We start from the raw sequence: 15,374 nt of genomic DNA, 5'->3' as shown, positions 1-15,374 counted from the left end.
TACTTCAGTCTTCAGTGCCAGATGATCCTTCAGAAATCATTGCTGAATTGGTGCTTAAGAAATGTTTGTGTTATTGTGAATTTCAACATTGTGAGTGTTGAAAATATTTGTGCTGCTTAATATTTTTGTAGAAATGGTGACATTTTTCAGAATTCTTTAATGAATACAAAGTTTGAAAGAACAGCATTTATTTGAAATATAATTTTTTGGTAACTTTATAAATGTCTTTACTGTCACTTTTGATAAATGTAATGCATATTTGTTGAATAAAAGTATTAATTTTATTAAAAAAACAGACAAACAAACCAAAACAGGAACAAAAGAACTTACTGACCCCAAAATTTTGAATGGATAGTTGTGAGTGTAAAGACATGTTTGAATAGTGTCTTTGATTTAAACTTCAAATTTACCAATTCCAATTTTTGCAATTGATAGATCTTCATGAAATAGAACTTCATAAATCATTCTGTTTGTTTCTGCGGTATTAATCAATTCAAAATTCCGTTTCAGTGATTCTCATCTGTATCGATGAAAGTATCTATGTGGCATTTATATATATTTTATATATTAAAATATTGTTTAATTTTTAAATGTGTAAGTTAATATCCCTGTTTATTGTCATATTGGTGTATACTAATGATAAAAATTTTATATTTTTCCTTGTTCATTTTTTTTTTTTTTTTTTTTTTTTTTTTTTTGTGTGTGTACCGCACTTGTGCATGTATAAGGCAAGTGTACATTTTCACCAAGTAAAGCTGATGGGTGTCCACAGGCCACTAGGCCACTATAGTTAGGCCACTACCGTCACACACAGCCTTCTCAAGTTTCCCCTGACGATCCATCTCGTGTTACCATGACAGCGGGCATGTACATGTCACATTACAGGAGAGGGATGATCGGGAAAGAAAGAGGATGTGGTAGAGAGCTAGACTAAGATAAAAATCTGTGAAAACAAAAAATCGGTTTAAAAATTCAGATCATTGACCTGCCTTTGTTATATTATGTTATATTTCACAAGTTGATTTAGAAAATGCATAGTTTTGCATATCCTTAAATAGATAGTTCACCCAAAAATGAAATTCGGTCATCATTTGTTTGCTGTCATTACTTTTTTTCTTCTGAGGAATTAAAGAAGATATTTTTAGAAATGTCTTGTTTTTTTGTTTTGTTTTTATTTTTGTACATAAAATAGAAATCAATAGTAACTAAAATGGTTTGGTTACTTAAATGTTCTTCTGTTTTTGGAATGACATAAGGGGGGAGGAAATTATTTTTTATTTTATTTTTTTAACAGTACTGTGTTACTAACTATATTAGCATTTAACCTGCCCTTACAAAAGCATGTCACATCATGATCTTTGATCACAAGTCTTATTTTTCATTTTAAAACCATATTTTTATATCCAATTCACAGTTCAAAAGATCATACACCTTTTTAGTTTGTTTTTTTTTCTTTGAGCTTTCTAATTTGTCCTATAACTCAGTGGACGAGCCTATCGAAGGATATTGTGGCACACACAAACCACAGCTGTACGATTTCATTGTCAAATTTATTTAGATGTCTTGCATGCATAGCGCTTTTTCGTGGGGAGTGAGAGCCAGTTCTGGCACCAGCACCAACACTGAAAAAATAAGATTTGTTGAATTTCTGTGGTTGTGACAAACAAAATAACATGAAATCGATGTATCCTGAAGTGTTGCTTAGCTGCTCAATGATTGATCTTGTTTTGCATGTTTTAATTTTTATAATCAATCTACGATTCATCACTATGCATTGTGTAACTGCTCTGTTTATGTTGCTCTTGGTCTGTGTACAGGGCATCATCTCTGCCTCCCCTGGACTGGCCGTTGCCAAATCAGTATGGGCAGTATGAACTAAAGATTGAGGTTCACCCCAAAGCTCATCACAGAGCTCATTATGAGACCGAAGGCAGCCGAGGTGCTGTCAAAGCCACGTCTGGGGGACACCCTATCGTCAAGGTGAGTCTCCACAACAGTGATGATGTCATTTTCCCTGGCTATCTTTCCTGGTCGAATACATTTGTTTGTTGATTGCCACCAGAGGTTAAACTTGTTTTTGGATTGTCATACGAAGCCTTGTAGTCTTGATTGTTTTGTTTTTTTTAGTACTTATTACACTGGCCACAAAAGTGGGAACAGAGTGTGATGCCATCCGTTCCCTTACAGGAAGCAGAACTTGAGAAGCGAGACCACACAGAAAGCGTCTGCTGTGTGGCCTAGTAACCTCATTACTGGCCATAAAATTCATTTTACTGGGTAACAGCTAGTGCAGGACTGTTTTGGTGTCAGTTAGATCCAAACAAACAGTATAGCAGTCTGATTAGAGACTTTATTTCATACCAACTGCATCTGTGCTACTTGTACTAGCGACTTGCCCATGGGAGCGTGCTTCAGTAGAGGTGATGGCATCATTTATGTAAAATGAAGCCAAATTAGTATCCTGCTGTATCATGTGGTACTCCTGATCAGATAGGTAAGCTTACCTGGCACTCTCTTGAGGCTACCTCTCATAGGGTGACTGAGAGAGAGCTTGTTGGTAAATATTTTATGGTCTTGGAGGCAGTGGCCTCTTTTGTGGTAGCCTTAATGAAGCACACATACAACTCAGGAACCAAGATCATTGAACATGTGTGGAAGAGAAGAAGGCCTTTCCCCTGAATCATAACCTCTGGCTTTGAATGGTCCATTAAACAACCACAATTACAGACCTGCATTTCTGCCACATCACACCTCAGTCTTGTGTCTTGGGGGCCATTAATTGGTCATTCCTTGTTTATGACCTTCGTTAGGTTACCTGCATGATCATCTTTCATTATCAGACATCTCATCTCTTTTATACTGCAGGGCTGCCTTTTACAATGCCCTTTGTTCCAATTCTTCTTAGTTAGTTTGAGTTCTTCGTACTTTTTCCGGACTGTACCTCATGAAATTTGTAGATGTCAAATGCAAAATCAAATCACAAAATATTTAGGGATTTCCTATCTCTTTGGTGTAGCATGTTGTCAGTTTGTGTGTATGGGTTGTTGATATGGCATTTGTGTCCAGGGTTTCATACTGAAGATAGTAGTGAATAATGAATTGGTAAAATAAAAAAAAATAAAAAAAACACTTTGAAGTAGTAAATTGCCTTGTTTCATAATTATGTGTAAATTGAGTATACTTGAAATTCAATCAGTGCTCAAACATTTCTGACAACGGCTGAACATTAAGCCTTATTATTAGTTAATACACTTACTGGCCACTTTAATAGATACACCTGTTCAACTCCTCGTTAATACAAATATCTGACCAGCCAGTTAAACGGCAGCAACTCAGTGAATTTAGGCATGTTGACATGGTCAAGACTTATCTGCTGAAGTTCAAACTGAGCATCAGAATTGGGAAGAAAGGAGATTTAAATGACTTTGAGCGTGGAATGGTTAGTATCAGATGGGCTGGTCTGAGTATTTCAGAAACTGCGGATCTTCTGGGATTTTGGGATTTGACAATGAGTTCACTAAACTCAAATGGCCACCACAGTCACCAGCTCTCAATCCACTAGAGCACCTTTGGGATGTACAGGAATGGGAGATTCACATCATGGATGTGCAGCCAACAAATCTACAGCAACTGCGTGATGCTATTGTGTCAGTATGGACCAAAATCAAAAAGGGGTCCAACCTGATACTAGCAAAATGTACCTAATAAAGTGGCCAGTGAGTGTATCTAGTTTTTAAAAACTCAAAAGGCCATGCATAATTCACAGGGTTTAATTAATTTTGTCAGAGAAATGGGTAATGCATAGTTTCACGTGCCCCCTCCGATTTTTGAGCAAAATTAATTTTGAAGTCAGCTTCCAAAAACATTTTTTTTACGTTCGATACAATCAAACAGGTGTGATTAGAATGTTCAGTGCAGCTTGTCATCAACTGCTAAATTCAAATCTGTGTTCTCGCTTCGACTTGTACTGAGCCAGAGTAAAGTCCCTTTCAAGAGTATATAAAGTCTTTGACCAGAGATGGACACGCTCACTTAACCATAGATCACAACTCTTCATTGTTTTCAACCATATTATATAATGTTTAATTTATGTTTCTGATATTTAAATACACAGTACTAGCAAAAAGTACTATATTTTGTAAAATACACACTGATGTCTAATCCTTTCACGAGGAATTTGACTCCGTGTTTTATTGATATCAGATACACACTGTGTATGTAATTATAAAGTTATTCTTATTTTTATAAACTTTATTCAGTAACACTTTACAATAAGGTTCATTAGTTAAACGTTAGTTAATGTATTAACTAATAGGAACTAACCATGAGCAATACATTTGTTACTGTATTTACTAATCTTCGTTAACGTTAGTTAATGAAAATATAGTTGGTCATTGTTTGTTCATGTTAGCTCACAGTGCATTAACTAATGCATTAACAAGATTTTAATAATGTATTAAATGTTGAAATTAACATTAACAAAGATTAGTAAATGATATATAGGTGCAGTTCATTATTAGTTCATGTTAACTAATGTAGTTAACTAAGGTTAACTAATGAACCTTATTGTAAAGTGTTACCCTTTATTCTATTCCCAGTTCACTGGCCACTTTCATGTCTTTTAGGAGAATGGATGTATTTTTGTGTTGTAATTCCGGCAACTCTGATTCTGAATTGCAGCGGCACCCTTCGCCCTTAAATAAACTAACATATCATTATAAAGGTGTTTAAACAACCAAATACATGTACTTACACGTATTTGAGAATCAGAATATCAGATATTTCATGATATAGTTAACATGTTTGGGAATGTGTCAAACAAAAAAGCAAATGAAATAAAACCAATACATCAGTCATACAGCACTATTGTGGCTGCAGTGTCAAATGACAAGCATGATGTGTCACCATGGACATAATAATACATAAAAATGCAGGCGATCACTGACCCCCCCCCAATTGGTGCCCCTTCAGAAATACATACAGTGCCTGACGCCTCTGAGTTTTGCCATGTCTTTTTTTATATAAGATGGTATTGTAGTAAAGGCCATAATGTGTGACACTCTTCATAGAAAAACACCTTTTACATTGCCATTAAATTGAATGCCGTCATATATTGGATGCTTGCTGATATCAGTTAGGCCATTGATTGCATTATAAATGGAATGAAATAAATCATCATTTTTATTTTATTATTATTATTATTATTATTATTATTAGTTCAAATAATTACCATATGATACATATTTTTGTCTGTAAAAAATGAAAAACCTTAAGTTGGTAATTATTCATTATTTAATAATAGACTAATGACAATTAGTATGCAGATATTTCTTTCAGAAACTATATATTCCTTCTGCATTTGTAGAGAAGAAATGTGCTTTCATGATTGAGCCTGTAAAAATGTAACGAATTAGTTAAAATACAAAGTTCAATTGTCATTTGCAAAACTGATTTTTATGTCTTGTTTGCTGAGATTTATTTCCCAACCTTTTGTGCTTAAACATCAACCACCCGTATGCACATGAGGATGAGTGTTGTGCGAGTGAGCGTGCCTTCCTTACTATTTCAGAGTATTAATGACTAACTCTTTAACATCATAGCCCCTCTTCCCCTCACACTATGACTGAGGGTGCATAATTACCTCACATTAATGAAGTCTGTTCGGTGGTAGACACATACTGGTACACCCACAGGGAAAAACTGTGTTAGAAAACCTGGGTAAATATGTGTTTTTGTTTTTTGATCACATTTGTACAAGAGGAGAATTAAATGAATAGGGAAAATTAGTTCATAAACACAGATATGAGTCTTATCGTATAAAGTTATTATGGGTAATAATGTACTGAACAGAAATACAATATTAATTATATGTTAATTATATGTTACATAATTATAATTATGTTAATTAATTATATATTAATTATAAATGAGCAATTGTATACGTATAAATGAACATTAACCTTGAATTAAAAAATGTTAGTTCATGATACTTAATGCATTAACTAATGTTAACAAATTAAACCTTTCTATAAAGTGTTAACATTGAATTTTCACACTTGTCTTTTGTTTTTGTGTTAATTTTGACCCTTTATATGCTGTTTGATTGTGGTTTTGAAACCCTCTGGTTCCATTTGCGGAAATCTGCACATGGAAAATCTCCCATACCTCCAGACCTTTCAGCGAGCAGCTGTTTACGATAATGTTTCCCATGATGCTTTCTGGGGCATGCGCTGCTGGAGTCTTAGGCTGCTACTGTGGAGTATCTGTTGTTGTGACGTCAGAAGGTGACACCGCAGACTCCATCTGTCCTGGGAGTGAGCTTCTCTGCGGTGACTGGATCTTAGAGATGGTGAACAGACTCACTGAGCCATATTGCCGTCAGCAGCACTTACGCTGCCAATTAGCCAGGAGAACAGACCCATACACCTGTATGCCAGTTGTAAACTAACAACAGACTCTGTTTGTGTGTTTTTATGTATGCGTCGGGGAATTTGACAGAGAAGGCAAAAAAGGGACTACCTCCAAAAAATTTGAATGAGAAAATAGTTATTACAGAATTAAATCAAAACCATAAAGAAATATGAGATGAAATAGTGTGTGAATGGAAGTGATTTGAAATTAACTTGAAATGATTATCTATGAATGAACTGTTAAATGGTTAAATTAAAAGAGCATCTCTGTGCCTGTGACCTTCATGACACTTGCTGTGTTTACCGAGCATTTGTTGACTAATGGACCAAAAAGAACAAACAGCCACTAGTAGCTAATAAGAGTTACATAAAATATACTTATTGTAAAATTGTAGTTATTAATGCTGTTCCATATGCCTTTAACACAGAAACCATGTAAACATCAAATGGAATTGGAATTTTAAAAGATTAAATAAAATAAAATAAAATATGAATGTTAGATGAAGAACTTAGAAATCTTGCCTTGGCAAATATAACTGAAAATTACTAAAACTGAAATAAAAATAATTTAAAGGTAAATAGAAATAACAAAAACTGATAAAATGACAAAAGCACAACAAAATTACCAAAAAATTGAAAAAAGAAAGCCAAATATATATGAAAAAAGCAAATTCAAAATATGTATAAATACTATAATAATATTTGTATAATAGTGTTTGTGTGGATGATCTGATTTGATACTTTACCTTCAGCTAGGGCTGCAACTAACAATTATTTTAATCTGAACAGAAAAGTGACTTTATTTAAACGTATTGTTGTTAAATACTGTAGATATCAATCCAACCAAACCTTGTGAAAACAGCTCATTTGATAAAAGAACATTGCGTGGTAGCGCAATTCGGGTCTGGCGCTGCTGGTCTGCAGCTGTATATATCTCGGGCTACTGGCCTGAAACGCGGCTCTGATGTGCAAAAAAAGGTTAAAATAAAAACATTACATTCTAAACCACAAAACATATGATTGCATACCATTTTAAATGGTTAGTTCAACCAAAAATGAAAATTCTGTCATTATTTACTCACACTTATGTTGTTTCAAAACTCAGTTTCTTTCTTCTCTTGAACTAAAAAGAAGATATTTTGAATAGTGTTACTATCCAGACAGTTGACAGTAGCTATTGACTTCCATAGTTTTTTTTTTTCTACTATGGAAGTCAATGGCTACTGTCCACTGTCTGAAAGAAACTCATACAGGTTTGGAACAAAATAAGGTTGCATAATTGATGACAGAATTTTCATTTTTGGGTGAACTGTCCCTTTAAACAGAAGTTAAAATGACTAAATTAAAAATGATGATAATAAACAAAAACAAAAGCACAATAGGTTAACTTGTATAAGGTATGAGGAACACACACATCACTCATCTGAACATAGTAATTAATTGTATTACAATAATAAATCTAACTTAATTTTTTCACAATTTTGTATTTTTTTAAATGTATATATTAGTCAGAATTATTGCACTCCTGTTCTACTGTACCTTGTCTGTTTGACACGCATACATGCACCTACGCTTGGACATTGAAGTCTGTGCACTTTAACGGAGACTCGCCTATTGTGGAATATGCAAAATGGACATACTTGCATGACTTTCTAACATTTACAGATAAGGATATAACCGTAAAATGTAAGTTATGCACTAAGGAAAATGAAAGTAACTCATTTTTGCTTATTTACGTTTACTCTTTGACTTCATGCACCTGGGAACAATACAAGTATAGACACCACTATGACTAAAAGTTTGCTAAGAAGTTTTTCCTACTAAAGCGTATCCATGGTGAGCGTGGCCTTGGACGGCAGCATGCCCAGTTTTCCTAAGTAGTTCCTACCTATTTGGCAAAAGGAAAGACATATGCGTTTTGTCCATAGAAATGTGTTATTCACTACTGTAAAGTGACTTGACTGGCAGATGGTTCCTTGCCCAGTGTGCAGGCGTGACTAATTGATAAATGGATTCATTGTTGATTATTTTGTATTATGGATTATAATCAATTTTATCGATTAGTTGTAGGGCTGCCCCCTAATATTCAACTAATCGTTAGTCAACTAGAAGAGGCTTAGTCGACCAAAAATTGTATTAGTCGGTTAGTCGCAGAAGAAAAACATAAACAAAAAAACCTTGTGGCGAAGTCACGCAGTCCACAAGGGATAGATTAACATCGGGTCCTTGTGGTAATTAAAGTATGTCGGACAGGAAATCCAAATGTTCACCTATCATCCATCGACCTCAAATATGGCTAAGAGTAAATGCATCATTCGAAATGGTAAACTTTTATTTGTGTAAACTGACAATAACAAAAAAACAATCAAACAGGATGCGCTTTCTGCTGTCGCGATGTCTGTGAACTTGAGCACATCAAAAAAAAAAAAAAAAAAAACTCAAGCCTCGTGCACACCGGGCCTATTATTGCACGCACTTATCCCCAGCATTTTTCGAGATGTTTTTCGACACATCTTTGTGTTCATACCCAAGTGATTTTCACTGGCGATGCACCAAGTGAACATGCAGATTCACTCTCTGACAGTATGGCGCTTGTGCTTAGTGCAAGTGAACGGTAGTGCAAATAAACATTTATGAATTAGATATTCTAAATATTTCTTGAATGTAAACAAAACAATAAAAATACAGATATAAAATGGCATATATGGCATATACATGACATGAGGAGATGGTAGTCAGAAATAAGTGCAAATAAGTCACAATGACAGTAGTGCAAGTGAACGGTAGTGCAAATAAACATATTTATGAATTGACATTCTCAACAATATTTCTTGAATGTAAAAAACAATAAAAATTCAGAAATAAAATAGCATATAATGCACATCTATTGGTGTGAGCAAGAACTGGCAGAGCACCCATAGTTTGTAGGGGTCTTCTTCGTCGTCGTCTTCTTATCAATGTGTGCTCGCCGTTTTGTGCTTGAGCCCCACCAAGTTGTGTTTTACTGTAACTTCAGCAGCTCCAGGCATGTGAACAAATTCCAGGTATGTGAACATGTGAACAATCTCATTGGTTGACCAGTTTTTAACATGGTGCATCAAACCAAAAAAATGTAAAAAAAACCAGAGGCGCTTTTTTTTTTTTTTTTTTTTTTTTAATTATGCTTTTACATCTGCCGTTTTGCACGTCGGTGTGCACACTCACATTGGTGCCCTTTGTTTAATCAAGAGGCGTTAAACGTTGGCGGTAAGCACGTGCGATAATCGTCCCGGTGTGCCTTCAGTGTATACCTTCAGTGTATACTTGCCTCTTAGACATGAGAAATAGAGATGTAGAGATGTATGAGTCAGCATCGTCGACTTAATCTCTGCAGCCGAAAACAGAAAATATTATCAATAAATTATTAAAATGTTTAGGCAGTCTCCTTGCTGTTTTTTCATGACACATTCATAATTATTACTTTTGCCGGTCATTATTATAATTTATATGGCTTATTAGTCAACTTGAAAAATCTTTAGTCGAGGGCAGCCCTAAATAGTTGTTGCAGCCCTACCTACAGCCATTCAGTAGCTGCGCTCAGTCCCATGTAAACCTGTACAATGCTTCATCGTGAAGCAGCAGAATTCGTCCCATGCGTGCTTTTGTCATAGAGGTGCAATGTTTATGTGTAGAGTAACGACTGGCCCAGTTATGTGGATGGTGGTAAACCCCTTACACAGGTCATGAAAATTGCTTTACAGGGGCAAGAGCAGTCTAATGTTACAACCAAAAACACATGCTTAACTACTCCAGTTATTGTGTGAGAGATCAGAGACATGATTTGTGGTGAAATCAAGAAACGTGTGTGAGTGTATCTATCAGTTGTGTGTAAGTCAAGCTGCCATAACAGAAGGCTGCGGATTGCAGCATACAGTAGCCAGACAAACACCAGCAAAACAAAGTGACAGTGTTTACTGGTAGTGTTTGGACTGGGCTAATTCACAGTTCAGAGATCTACGAGGAATGCTGTGTAATGCCCTACAAACCTCACTCTCATTTCATCGGGTTCGATGTTAACCAAAATCAGCACACCTGTTGCTAGGAGACGTAGAAGTTGTGAGCCCATCTGGCATAGACTTTCCTAAATGTAAGTGTGTGTGAGTGAAAGATCACAATTGAACTGGTTAAACACAGACGCACACAAAGGACAGCAGAGTTTACATTTGCCGTAGGATCTGTTCATGTGTTTTATTCTCAGAGAAAAAGTCACTTGTACCTTTCACCCAAAGCTTTTATGTAGATAAAAAGGCTCAGTGGAATCAACACACATGATGGAAATCAGCTTTATGAAAAATAAATAACCCTGTGTTTTTAGAAGTAGGATGGCAAAGGAATATTCTGGGCTAACTCTACTGAGAGCATCTGTTGCCAGGTTGTCAATTACAACAGAGAAGTCGTTTAATGGCAATTGTACTGGAGAGGTTAAAAGCAGAAATGCAAAGCCTATGTTTTTGTTAAGCACTTGTATAAATGATACTTTTGAGTCGGGAATACCATTCTGAACATGCCCACTGTAGAAAATTATCATGCCTGACAGGCTGGAGAGGCTCCAACTTTGCCCTTACAAGCCTATAGGGATGATCAAGGGGGGGACTTTTCTCCGTTCTGGTTATAGGCTACCAATGTAATTCCAGTAGATGAAGTTTTGCTCCATAAAAAACGTTTTTTGGGGGGCCCTAAATTTTTTTTTTTTTTAAGAATTTATTTGTGAAGAAAATTATATACTTTTGTTGTGATTCGTTATTTAAAAAAAAAAAAAAAAAAAAAAAAAAAAATATATATATATATATATATATATATATATATATATATATATATATATATATATATATATATATATATATATATATATATATATATATATATATATATATATATGTGTGTGTACATTTTTTTTTTTTTTTTTTTTTTTTTAAATAAAACATAACTTTTAAATTACGCATTTGCAAAGCGACTTGCATTGCATTCAGGGTATAGGTTTCATTGATTCATACATTCTCTAGGAGTCAAACCCATGCAAGCACCATAGTCTACTGTTTGAGCTACAGGAACACTTTTTAGTTAATTAAAAAAATAAATATTATTTCCAGCGGTTTCGGCAGACCAAAATCCTGTGTGAAAATTGTACACAAATTTATTCCACTGCTCTACAATCACCATATAGACTTCTATTATAAGTGGTTTACATTTACATTTATTACTTTGTTTTTACAATCTGAGATATGAATCAAAATCATTATTTGTAGTAAAACAATTTAGAGTTTAATCCTGAATAGTCTTTTAATTGATCTTTTCCCAAAGATATTAGCTTTATTGTTTTGTGCAACATGGCTTAGTATGAAAAACAAAATGGCTGACCTTGGTGACCCTCAGACCTCAAGCTGGGTCATTTTCTGTGCCGATCAGAGACGTTTGTGTCCTTTGTTAATTTTTTTTTTTTTTTTCTGGGGAGCAACACTGTTGTCTGTATACCCTCATGAGTGCAGTGCTTTTGTTGTACAGTAGCCTGAGGCTGTATCTGATGTGGATTGAAGAGTAGGACACAGCACAGAGAACGGAGGGGGTGAGAGAGGTACACACCATGGTAAATGCTGTACTCGCTCTGTACGAATGTTTATATCTTGATGTGTTTGTGTGGAAGTCTTAGTGCAGCCTTTTACACATTGACCTTATTTAAACAACAGGTTACCCAGCCTCCTAGGTCTGAGTACTCTCTATGTGTACACCTCTATTTATCCCTTCTTTCTCTCTTTTTCTCTCTCTCTCTTAAACACCCACACTCACACTCTCTCACACACACACACACACACACACACACACACAGGCATATGTTGTGTAAACACTGCATCGGTGAACAGACCTCTTACTGTGTCCAGTAAGTATAGAGAGCATGTCAGCACTAGTCCACGGTTCAGGGCAAGAGGTCCCGTGTGTGTGTGTGTGTGTGTGTGTGTGTGTGTGTGTGTGTGTGTGTGTGTGTGTGTGTGACCTTGAGTCTTCTCCCCACCCCCTTAGGCTCGGGTTTACCCACACACATACTCAATCATACTTGTGCATGCACACACACGCACCGGCTGGCCCTCACCATAGCAACCACAGAGCAACACAGGGAAACAACTTGCCAGCAGCGGGTAGGAAGGAGAGAGATAGATGGAGAGATGGAGAAAGAAGGAGGAGTGGAGATAGAGATTGAAGAGGAATAGGGGAAGGAGACATGAAGCTTTAAGGGAAAGTCAAGGTGTAGAGGGTGTGTAAAGGGAGTTAAGGCATGATGAAGCATGCAGCCTAAGTACGACAGCGCAAAACGTGCTACACCAAAACAGTGCTGCACGTGCTTTTGTTGTACGCTAGACTGTGTCTTCCTGCTGTGTTTAAGACCACCTGACCACCTGGCAATGCACTGAGAAACAGTTGGAATGAGACTTTATTTAGTCCTCAATATGAAAGGCAACCCAGGGAGGTTATTTTTGCCCCTGATAGCTTTATTCCAGCTATGGGACATGTGACTTTTCTTAATGTCAGCAGTTTAATATAACCAGTGTCAGAGAAGGGAGGTTACAGTAGTGCAGGAACAGTCTTCTTGTGAAATCTCACTGAAACACACACTGTGGATTTCTTCAGGCCTGTCGATGATGAGAGGATGTTTCCTGTAGCTTGGAGAGATGCCACATCATTCAAGACTCCTGTTTTTTAAGCTTGTTTGATTCTGTTGTCTCTTTCCCTTTTTTCTTTTTCTTTTTCTTTTTTTTCCCCCCTCACAGCACGTGGCCACCTCTCTAAGCTTTTCTTCAGGATTAAAGGAAGTGGGAATAGAGCATGGATGTAGTCACTTCACGAAGTGTTGTTGTACAAAACAGAAATGACTTCCTGTTCCTTAAAGAATGAATCACAGGTGATCCACAAAACTCTTAACACGTGTATTCTACCTTCAGAAAGTAGAAAACAATTAGGTTTCCACAAAAATATTAAGCAGCACAACTGTTTTCAACTAGGGATGCACCGATAGGATTTTGGGGGCTGATACCGATACCGATTTTAACAAACAAATTATTGGCTGATACCAATATTTGTCACTTCCTTTCTTATTTGAAATTTTGTCATCAAAATAGATAGTATTTTGATCATGTTTTAAATCAGCAAAGTTCAAAAACACCTGCATTAAATTAAACTAGCTGGTTTATTGCTGCATCATCAAATAATTTCTAATGAACATGGATTGGATCCATTTAACATTTTGCAGGCCTACATAAATACAACAGAACAAAGATATATTTAAATAAACAGTGCTTTTTAGGTAGGTTTAATAGTTTTCAGGTACAGAAATGTAAAATAACAATGCATATTCTTCACTGTATACATTAAATACATATTAATCCTTCTTTTTTGTAACAGACTTTATTATTAATCTTCTAATTTGTTTTTGTATACATTTTAATATTTTTTTTGTAAGTCTAAATCAAGTGGCAACCTCCCCCAGTTTCTATTGAAGCCAATACGAAAGTGACTTAAACTGCAATTCATCAACTGGCCACTAGGGACAGGCTCCAAAAGAGAGCAGAATCTCATTGACCCCCATGTTAAAATGGCCAACAGCAGCGCCAAGATTACGCAACAGTCATTATACAGCTCAGTTCCTTCACGCAGTTAATTAATAAACCATAGGTTTGTTATATCGGCCTTTTTCCTGCTATAGCCGATATGCCGATGGTTGTAAATTGAGCAAAAATCGGCCGATAAAAATCGGCGGTCGATACACCCCTATTTTCAACATTGATGAGAAATGCAACCTGAGCATCAAATCAGCATAGAATGATTTCTGATTTCACAATATTACTTTTAACTGTATATTTGATCAAATAAATGCACCCTGGTGAGCATAAGAGACTTCTTTAAAAAACATTTTAAAAAAATCTTATTGACCTCAAACTTTTAAACAGTTGTGTTTAAACACAGTTAAACACTCTGCAGATAAATAGAAAAGGAGATCAGCTGTGATTCTTTTGCCTTAATGGAGGGAACAATTACTGAACAAGAGAGGGGAAGAGAAAGAAAGAGTGCAGGGGTCGTGCTGAAGTCAGCAGCAGAGGCTGAGCCGCAGGCATTCAGAAACTCCTTGAGAATGTGGCGCCTTGTAGCTGCTCTAAATGTCTTGAAACTGAAGCAGCGCTCTGAAACTTTGCTGAGGCTGCAACATGTTCATGGAATTTCCAAAAGTCATAAATGTTCATGGACTGATGTATCATCTTGTAAAGTGATTTTACATTATAATGCATCATACTGACCATTAGGGGTTTTGGATACTTCTTTTTATAGCATTCCAGATCAAAATGAATGACTTTGGTGACCTTAAAGTAAACATGAACTCAAAATTGACACTGTTTACTTTAATAAAACATGTTCCTGGATGTTCATCAGTGTACTTTATTTCAAACAGAAATGTTTGTCTTTATAATCTTTCATCAAAATGTAATTACTGGCTCCATTATGCTATGAAACGTCCACTCTTCAGGATCCAGTCAGCTCCCAATTGAGTATTGAATATGTATTGAATATTTTGTTTTACTTAGTCAGAAATAACCCATAATTTCCAAGTAAAATAAGTTGTGAATGTGGTTTCATGTTGATTTAAATCATATCACACCATTGTTAAAATAGTTTGTTAAAATAGTTCAAATTCACCTTTTGACGTTCAGTTTGCAAAAGTTTGATTGAGATGATGTACTATTTAAAGGTGCTAAAGAGGTTCTTTTCGTCGACTGAGAAACCAAAGACTGTTACTGAGTTTTTGAAATGAGCGCATGCGTAAGAACAACCCCCCTCCTTCACAACACATTTCAAAGGAACGCCTCCCAAAACTCGTAAACACTCGTATTGGAACACGAGTGTTTACCTCCGGCATTCGCTGTGTCGTGTTAGTGGATTCAT

General features: G+C 35.8%; 1 protein-coding gene across 1 annotated transcript in view; it reads left to right on the top strand.

Moving 5' to 3' along the window:
• The window catches only part of nfatc3a (nuclear factor of activated T cells 3a), a 79,468-nt gene that overhangs the window by 30,454 nt on the left and 33,640 nt on the right, over positions 1–15,374 (top strand). The window contains 1 exon segment of the mRNA XM_048184598.1: positions 1,818–1,980. Coding sequence (XP_048040555.1) covers positions 1,818–1,980 — 163 coding nt within the window.

The sequence above is a fragment of the Megalobrama amblycephala genome, linkage group LG3 (assembly GCF_018812025.1).
Source record: "Megalobrama amblycephala isolate DHTTF-2021 linkage group LG3, ASM1881202v1, whole genome shotgun sequence".
Lineage (NCBI taxonomy): Eukaryota > Metazoa > Chordata > Actinopteri > Cypriniformes > Xenocyprididae > Megalobrama > Megalobrama amblycephala.
Note: the sequence above shows the minus strand (reverse complement) of the source record. Positions and strands in the feature narration are given on the sequence as shown.